The sequence below is a fragment of the Solanum lycopersicum genome, chromosome 3, assembly GCF_036512215.1.
Source record: "Solanum lycopersicum chromosome 3, SLM_r2.1".
NCBI lineage: Eukaryota > Viridiplantae > Streptophyta > Magnoliopsida > Solanales > Solanaceae > Solanum > Solanum lycopersicum.
Window position 1 is genome coordinate 32,470,385 of NC_090802.1, and position 9,595 is coordinate 32,479,979.

Here is a 9,595-nt window from a genome sequence, read left to right on the forward strand (position 1 = left end):
TGATGGGGGTCCGAGTAGCATCTGCACTCTCGCCGTATAGAAACCGGCGGATGGCTGGCAGGGAAATGCCAACCTGCACGAGTTGAAAAGAGAGAGTAATGGGAGAAATAATGAAAGTAATGGGGTGAAATATGGAGGGGTGGGGAGTTTAAATGGTCTGATTTTGGAAAAGGGTCCACCCGGGTCGGGTCGGGTCGGGTGTACCTCATTAATCATGCGACGGTTCCCCAACGACGGTCTGTCACAGTTGTGACGACCAGTCGTTGCTTCCGTTGTGTGTGCCCTAATTTCATATTGACAGAAAAACTACCTGGTACGATGGATGCATACGACGGTCCGTCGCAGGCGCAACGGTCCGTCGATGTGTCCGTCAGTGACTGCTGCAGAGTAATTTTCTGCAAAATTTCCTGGTGCTGTGCCTGCAAATTTAAAACCCATTAGTAGAAAAATGCTACCATTACTAAAAAGACGACAAGTGTTGGGTTGCCTCCCAACAAGCGCCTGATTTAATGTCGCGGCACGACTGGGGACACTCGATTACTCAGACTTCAACAAGATGGTATGCCTCTATCACTTCATTTGCCGATTCAGCATGCCCGAAATAGATTTTTATGCGCTGTCCATTCACCTCTAACCGCACACCCTCCTTAGTTTCCAACTCAACTGCTCCATGAGGGAATAGTTGGGTAAAGAAGTAAGGACCAGTCCATTTGGACTTGAGCTTGCTCGGAAACAAGCGCAACCTGGAATTGAATAAAAGTACCAAATCCCCGACCATAAATTCTCGCTTTTCAATTTTGTTGTCATGGTACTTCTTCATCTTTTCTTTGTATAATGCTGAGCTCTCATAGGCTTTTAGGAGAAATTCATTGAGTTCATTCAACCCATTTAACCGTTGCTCTGCAGCTTCGCTCCAATCCATCTTTAACTTCTTCATAGCCCACATGGCTTTATTCTCTAACTCAACCGGAAGATGACAAGCTTTCCCATATACAAGTTTGTATGGAGACATACCTATGGGAGTCTTATATGCTGTTCGGTAGGACCAAAGAGCATTATCAAGCCTCCTTGACCAATCCGTTCTACTAGCATTCACTGTTTTTGACAATATCTGTTTTATTTCCCGATTCGACACTTCAACTTGCCCACTAGTTTGAGGGTGGTAAGGAGTGGCCACATTATGGCGAACCCCGTATTTCTCCAATAACCCTTTGAACAATCTGTTGCAGAAGTGGGAGCCCCCATCACTAGTAATGGCCCTTGGAGTGCCAAAACAAGAGAATATATTCTTTTTCAAGAATGCAGTGACACTCTTCCCTTCATTGTTTGAGAGGGATATGGCTTCGACCCATTTAGATACATAATCGACTGCTAGTAGAATGTACTTCATTCCATGAGAACTCATGAAAGGTCCCATAAAGTCAATACCCCAAACATCAAATAACTCAATCACAAGAATGGGGTTTAGAGGGAGCTCTTGCTTTCTTGAAATACCACCATCTCGTTGACAATTGTCACATGCTTTAGCAAACCCATGAGCATCTTGATAAAGAGTTGGCCAATAGTAACCACATTGTAATATCTTATGAGCGGTTCGGATACCACTTTGATGTCCGCCAACGGGTGAAGAATGGCATGCCTCTAACACACTCAACATTTCACATTCTGGCACACAACACCGAATAAGCCCGTCGGCACAACTCCTATACAAGTATGGTTCATCCCAAAAGAACTTCTTCACATCATACATGAATTTTTTCCTTTGATGAAAGGACAAGTCTGATGGAACAATATCACTAGCCAGATAGTTCGCAAAATCTGCGAACCATGGAATCATGTCTTGTGAAGCAGCCAATACATGTTCATCACGGAAAGTATCATCAATGTCAGTCTTATCCCCTAACTCTCTCATAGTTTCATCCTCTAGACGAGACAAGTGATCAGCAACTTGACTTTCAGTTCCTTTTCTATCCAGCACTTCAAAGTCAAATTCTTGTAGCCGTAATACCCAATGAATCAGCCTAGGTTTCGCATCCTTATTCGCCATCAAATATCTCAATGCTGAATGGTCATTATGCACTATAACTCTAGTACCTAGCAAATAGGAGTGAAATTTCTCAAAAGCAAAGACTACTGCAAGGAGTTCTTGCTCAGTCACTGTGTAGTTCTTCTGAGCTTCATTTAGGGCTTTACTAGCATAGTAAATGGGGTGAAGGATTTTGTTTTTTCTCTGTCCCAATACTACACCAAGAGCCACCCCACTAGCATCGCACATTACCTCAAATGGACTGTTCCAATCCGGAGAAATGATGATAGGCGCAGACACTAACTTTTCTTTTAGCTCACCAAATGCTTTAAGACAAGATTCATCAAAACAAAATTTACATTCTTTCTCCAGCAATTTGCACAATGGGTGTGCAATCTTTGAAAAGTCTTTGATGAATCACCGGTAAAAACCTGCATGCCCAAGAAAGCTTCTCACACCTTTCACAGAGATCGGTGGGGGAAGTCTCTCTATTACCTCAACTTTAGCTCGATCAACCTCTATGCCCTTTTCTGAAATGCGATGACCCAACACGATACCCTCTTTCACCATGAAATGACACTTTTCCCAGTTTAGTACTAAATTGCAGTCTTCACATCTCTTAAGAACCTCAGATAAATTGGTCAAACACCGCTCAAATGAATCACCAACCACAGAAAAATCATCCATAAAAACTTCTATAGTATCCTCCACCATGTCAGAAAATATTGACATCATACATCTCTAAAAGGTTGCGAGTGCATTGCACAACCCAAACGACATTCTTCTGAACTCAAAGGTCCCATATGGACAAGTGAAAGTGGTTTTCTCTTGATCTTCTGGTGCAATAGAAATATGATTATACCCCGAATACCCATCAAGAAAACAATACCACCCTTTTTCAGCAAGTCTATCCAACATCTGATCCATGAAGGGCATAGGAAAATGGTCTTTTTCAGTCCATGAGTTCAGTTTACGGTAATACATACACACCCTCCATCCAGTAACCGGTCTCATTGGAACAAGTTCATTCTTTTCGTTGGGGACCACAGTCATCCCCCTTTCTTAGGTACACACTGAACCGGGCATACCCAACTACTATCGGCGATTGGATAGATTACTCCGGCATCCAACCACTTGACGATTTCCTTCTTCACAACCTCTTGCATAGGAGGATTCAAACGTCTCTGGTGCTCAATACTCGGCTTATGATCAGGCATGAGTTGGATTTTATGAGAGCAAATACCAGGAGGGATCCCAATAATGTCCGCAACGGTCCACCCAATAGCTCTTTTGAACCTTTTTAGTACCTTCACCAAACTCTGAACCTGTTGTTCATCCAGGTCTGATGCAATGATTACCGGCAAAGTTTCACCATTTCCTAAGAATTCATACCTAAGATGAGGTGGGACAGCTTTTAATTCAACTTTTGGAGCCTCCTCTATCGATGGTTTCGCGGGTGGAGACTCGCAATTTTTCATATCAAGCTCAAATTTCTTCGGTTTAAACCGAACATCACCTCGGTCAAGATCCGCGACTAATGACTCATACTCTTCAATGCAATCGCTATCAAAGTTCATTATCACTGCCGCTAATGCTTCGACACCTAGACGTTCTTCTATTTGTGTCTCAGATGTCTCACCCATGTTGTAGGATATAGCAGATGCTGATTGGAGCTCACCACTCTGCCTCATGGACCTACAAATATTAAAGGTCACTTCCTCATTGTTCAATCGAAATTTCATCTGCCCCTTTTCCATGTCTAGTAAGGCTCTTCCCGTAGCTAGGAATGGCCTCCCAAGGATAAAAGGCACTTCAAAATCAACCTCACAATCAAGAATAAGAAAATCAGCCGGAATGATGAATGACTCCACTTTTACTAGCTGATCATGAAGTATCCCTATGGGCCATTTTAATGTTCGAACAGCCATTAGTAGCCGCATCGCAGTGGGCTTTGGGTCACCCAAACCCAACTTCTTGTAAATCGAGAGGGGCATGAGATTTATGCTTGCCCCCAGATCACATAATGCTTTCGCAAAATGTAATAGCCCGATTGTACAAGGAATAGTGAACGCACCCGGATCTTCTTTCTTTTGGACTAGAGATCTTGTAGCAATAGCACTACAATGCTGCATTCTATCATCATCCTCAAAAGTAACCGATATTTTCTTTGTGACCAGATCTTTCATAAACTTGGCGTAACCGGGCATTTGTTCTAAAGCTTCTACCAAAGGGACATTTATAGAAAGTTGCTTCAACATTGTTATAAAATGCCGATATTTGCCATCCTCAGTCTTTTTCAATAATCTTTGAGGAAATGGGGGTGGTGGCCTAGGCATCGGAGTTACCTTTTAAGGCACTTCAGCATCTTTTGCAATGTTATCCTCTAAATCAACATCAATATTTACCACTTTATCAGTATCTTTTGTCACCTTATTCTCATTAGATGGAATAGGTAGGTCAATGGTTTGCTTGCCACCGCGAGTAGTAATTGCCATACAATGTCCATCATTTTTTGGATTTTGGACAGTGTTGCTAGGAAGATTGCCCGGTTGCCGTGTGTTCACAGTTGCAGATAATTGGGCCAATTGTAACTCAAGTTGCTTAATCGATATTGCATGTGTATCAAGTTTTTGCCCAATACCCGCTAAATCATTCCTCAACTCTTTATTGTGCTCATCACTAGCACCGAACCTCCTCATCTTTTTATGCAACATATCCTCAACAGGCGACATACTACCTCCACCATCTCTAGGAGTAACTTCACGATTTTGAGGAGGAACATAGGGTCCGATCCTATCGTTTCTATTACCATAGTTACCCCTGTTGAAGTTGTTGTCGCGATTGTAGTTTCCATCTCGGACATAATGACCCTCACAATTGTAGTTACCATAGTTTCGACCTTGGTTCCCTTGACCTTGGCGCCAATTCTCTTGATTAGAGCCTTGGGCACTTGGTCGGAAACCCCCCATCTGTTCATTTACTGCATAGGAATCCTCCTCATAATAACACTCATCGTTTGGAAGTGGTGGTTTAGCCAAATAGTTGACTGCATTTATCTTTTCTACACCCCTAGTGACATGTTTAAGTACCAACCCAAGCTCGGTTCTCATCTGAGCCATTTCTTCACGAATCTCATCTGTGGCTGGGTTGTGAGTGGACTGCACTGCGAAGGTGTTTCTCCCTGTATCGGAATTCCTAGTACTCCAAGCTTTGTTATTTCGGGAGACTCTAGTTTTTCTGCAATCTCAGCATAAGGTCATTCTCCATAAGATCCACCTTCTATTGTGTCCAACACTTTTTTATTGTTATCATCCTGTCCCCTATAGAAGTATTCCTTCAGTGAATCATCATCTATAAGGTGATTTGGAACACTTCTCAAGAATGAGGTGAATCTATCCCAAGAACTACTAACTGACTCTCCTGGTAGTGCCACAAAGTTGTTCACCCTGTCTTTGTGGTTTAATTTCTTGGAGACCGGATAGTAGCGTGCTAAGAAGACATCCCTTAGTTGGTTCCAAGTGAAGATTGAGTTGTATGGGAGCTCAGTGAACCACATAGCAGCCTTTCCCATCAGTGAGAGAGGAAACACTCTGAGACCTATTACATCTAGATCCAAATCAGGCCTCCCCACACAACTTTTACACACTGCCCTTACCTTAGCTATATGGGCATGTGTATCCTCAGAAGGTAGCCCTGAAAACAAACCTCTGGCAGTGAGCATTTGCATCAGGCTACTAGTTACCACAAAAGTGTGGCCTGTGGGTAGAGGGGGCAAGACAAGTGGACCATCTGAGTCTGCTATGTTATCATACCCTCTGTAGTATGCATGGGGCCGTGGAACGGGATTTTGTCCCCTCTGTTGATGTTCACCCGGAGCATCGGGTAACATCTGACCATGAACATCAACCGGAGCTGGGATGTTCTGGTTCGGATCTTTATCATTTATTCCTAAGTTTCGATTCATATTGCGCAGTGAACGCTCTAACTCACAATCGTAGAGAAATAATGGTTCTCTTTCTCTCCGTGTATTTAGCATACAAGAAGGATAGTTTTGAAAAGAAATCAAAAACAATAAAACAAAGTAAAATCAAGAAAATTTCAACTAAACTATAGTAATAAGTTAAAGTTAATCTAAAAGATAAAATTCCCCGGCAGCGGCGCCAAAATTTGATACACTCAAACTTACTTCTCAAATAAGAAGTAAAGCGGTCGTGTCAAGTAAATAACCCAACTAGTGAGGTTGGGATCGTTCCCATGAGGAAAATAGTCTAGACTTAACTTCAACCTATTATTACTATCGTTTGGTCAATAATTTCCTTGGAAAGTAAAAATTTAAAAAGGGGGGTTCTATCTCTAAATAAATGAAAATAAACAACAAACTTGAAAGAGACACTTAACAGCTTTTAATGTTGGGATTTAATCAATCAATCAAAGTAACTAGGGTTTACGTGTTCCCCACAAGTTCATAACTTGATAACTCTAACTATAACAATTCTTTCCTAGTATCTTGCATGCAAAGTGATAAGTTATGTATTTCTAAATCCTTGGTCCGTCATCTAGAAAATCTCACTCCGCACCTTTGTCCGGCTACGTGTGTTGCTATCCTAACCCTTATCATTACCTCATATTAAGCATCGTATTCGATATTTGACTAAGTTTTTACCTCGTACCAATCAATACTAGCCTATTAGATAGTATACACTAAATCTATGTTAATAATTCTTTTCGTATTATCTACCTCCTTGGTCCGGCAAGTAGCATTAAGGCGAGTTCTAACATTGGCCATCCGTTAAAAATACTTCTAAACAAAAGAATTATTAATACATGCAAGACACTATCCTAGAATTGTTCTTTTAATTAGGGTTTATCTCATTATTTGCCTATGGTTCCCACAACCCTAGTTATGGAGTTTAGTTACTCATAGCCATAAACACAATATTCAAATATATTAAATAAGAATTCATGTACTTACTTCAATGAGAAAGAATAAAGTCCGAAAGTTTGCTTGATTAATCACCAAAAATCACTTGTAAGAATCTCAAAATCTAACACTAATCAACAATCACAAGTTCCAATAAACCAACAATCCAAAAGTCTAATAATATGGAGCCTAACAATACGGAGTCTAACCACAAAAACGAGGTGTTTCGAACTATTTATAAAAAATAAAAACGTAATTAAACAAGAATTCTAATTGCTGGAAATCTGCCAAAATGCGGCTGGGTCGACGGACCTCGCGACGAACCGTCGTAGTCACGACGGACCGTCATGGACTCCGTTGTCCCATACTTAGCAATTTCTTCTGCTGCTCTCTTCAATCCCCTCGACGGCAAGTATGACGGACCGTCATAGGCACAACGGTCCGTCGAGGGTCTTCCTTTCAAAACACTTTAACTCTTGGAATCTGGGTACTGGGATCACTTCTCTGAATTTTATGACGAACCTGCAGGACGGACCATCATAGCCACGACATACCGTCACAAGCTACGTAACCTCACACTTGGTCAGACTTCCCCATCTTCCTTCAACAGCTTCTCTACGCTGCCACCTATGGACCGTCACAAGCACGACAGACCGTCATCAGCTCCGTAGGTGGTCTCTTCTGCATTTCTTCGCTCAAAATCTCCGCATTCATTTTTGGACAGATTTCCTGCAAAACAAAGAGAAACTCATATAAAAACTAGCACAAAAAGATTTTCGGACACACTAAAATTAAGGAAAAAGTATTAATTATACCGTGAAACCACGGTATATCAACCACCTCCGCTGACGTCGGTTCAACTACCCTCTTTGTGAACACGTACTGGAGACTTTTGTGGTCTGTGAACACATCCACATGCACTCCATACAAGTAGTGCCTCCACAATTTCAGTGCAAACACCACAGCTGCCAGCTCTAGGTCATGAGTGGGATAATTCTTTTCATGAACCTTGAGATTTCTGGACGCATAAGCTATCACCTCACCACCCTGCATAAGACACAACCTAAACCAACCATAGATGCATCATAATAAAAAGTGTAATTCTAATCACACTTAGGCAAAATAAGCATCGACGCTGAAGTGAGTCTGTCCTTGAGCTCCTGGAAACTCTTTTCACAAGCCTCTGTCCATTCAAACTTGTCCTTCTTCTTAGTCAAAGTTGTCAGTGAGGCAGCAATAAAAGAAAAACCCTCCACGAACCTACAATAATAACCAGCCAATCCCAAGAAGCTACGAATATCTGTGGGAGTAAGAGGTTTTGGCCAGTTTTTAACAGCCTCAGTCTTTCTGTGATCTACCTCCACACCTTTGTCGGACACAAGATGACCCAGGAAGGTCACTGATCTAAGAAGGAATTCACACTTTCTGAATTTGGCATACAATTGGTGTTGTTTAAGTACCTGCAAGGTTAGCCTCAAATGTTGTTCATGCTCTTCCTTGGTCTTAGAGTAGATGAGAATGTCATTCATGAATACTATGACGAAAGAGTCAAGGTATTCACAGAAGACCCTGTTCATGAGATCCATAAATACAGCAGGTGCATTCGTGAGACCAAATGACATAACTAGGAACTCATAGTGACAATAACGGGTACGAAAGGTTGTCTTTGGGATATCTCCATCCCTAACCCTGAGCTGATGGTACCCTAAACGAAGATCAATCTTCGAGAAGAAATTATACCATTTGATTTGGTCAAACAAGTCATCTATTCTGGGAAGTGGATACTTATTCTTGATAGTGACTTTGTTGAGCTGCTGATAATCGATACACATTCTAAGGGTTCGATCTTTCTTTTTCACGAACAATATTGTATCTCTTAACTATGGGCGCGAAATCCCTATCATAGAGAACCTTGAATAAACTTGACTCCCCTTGGTGGGAGAGTCCATTTATAAACCTGGGTTTATCTATGATTTCATTTTTACTCTTCCTTGGAAAATTCTCCTTATCTTGCCTTGACCTGTTCCCTGCCCTAGTGTGCTTCCTCTTCCTGCTTTTTTTTTCACTTGATGGACATGTACCATTAGCCTGGAAACTTCCATGCTGGCATGTAGCATCGATACCCTGCACTCCTCCTCAATATTCTCAGCAATCTTGGATCAAGTGTAAATGAAAGGATTTATCCTCGTGAAGTCCCTTAGCCTACTAACCATGGTGCTGGCAGGTGGGTTCTTCTTGGGAACACCTTGTTGCTCTGCCTAGGATGTCATATCCTGATCTTGTAAGGTGATGGATTAGGCCATCTGTACCAGGCATATCCTTACTTCTCCATCTGTCAACCCAGCTGGTTTAACAAGCATCTCCATTTTAGCAGCTGGGGCCTGGGGAGGAACTAAGTTGCCTCCAGCAGCTTTTCTCCTCTTCCCCGATCAACGTTCCTCCTTGTTTCCATCTTTTGAAAAAGTATAATTGATGTTAGATACGCTCATAAAACCAAGGAATCATACATTAGAAAAGGCACGATAAGATCAGACGAAGAGAATTTTTCCTATGCATCATGCAGTCTCTAATTAAGGATAGTGGTGCCTTTAACTACCATGACTTAGAAACTATTCAATGTGGTTTATGTGAACTTATTATCCTTGGAA

The 9,595-nt window shown here is 41.7% G+C and overlaps 1 protein-coding gene across 1 annotated transcript; it reads right to left on the bottom strand.

Annotated features, from left to right (window-relative positions):
* Window positions 1–8,050: 8,050 nt before the first annotated feature.
* LOC138347537 (uncharacterized mitochondrial protein AtMg00860-like) lies at window positions 8,051–9,313 on the bottom strand. The gene is made up of 3 exons (XM_069295830.1): window positions 9,257–9,313; window positions 8,905–9,071; window positions 8,051–8,351 (listed from the first exon to the last, which is right to left on the bottom strand). Exons 1-3 carry the CDS (start codon window positions 9,311–9,313, stop codon window positions 8,051–8,053), a joined length of 525 nt encoding a protein of 174 aa, XP_069151931.1.
* Between the last annotated feature and the right edge of the window lie 282 nt (window positions 9,314–9,595).

Bases quoted from the DNA above. Each gene is read 5' to 3' on its own strand.
- LOC138347537 (XM_069295830.1), bottom strand. From the start codon at position 9,313: ATGGAGATGCTTGTTAAACCAGCTGGGTTGACAGATGGAGAAGTAAGG. The intron at 9,072-9,256 runs GTACAGATGGCC...GGAGGAGTGCAG, and splicing joins GAGAAGTAAGGATATGCCTG to GGTATCGATGCTACATGCCA. The intron at 8,352-8,904 runs GTTTATAAATGG...ATTCCTTCTTAG, and splicing joins GAAATCATAGATAAACCCAG to ATCAGTGACCTTCCTGGGTC.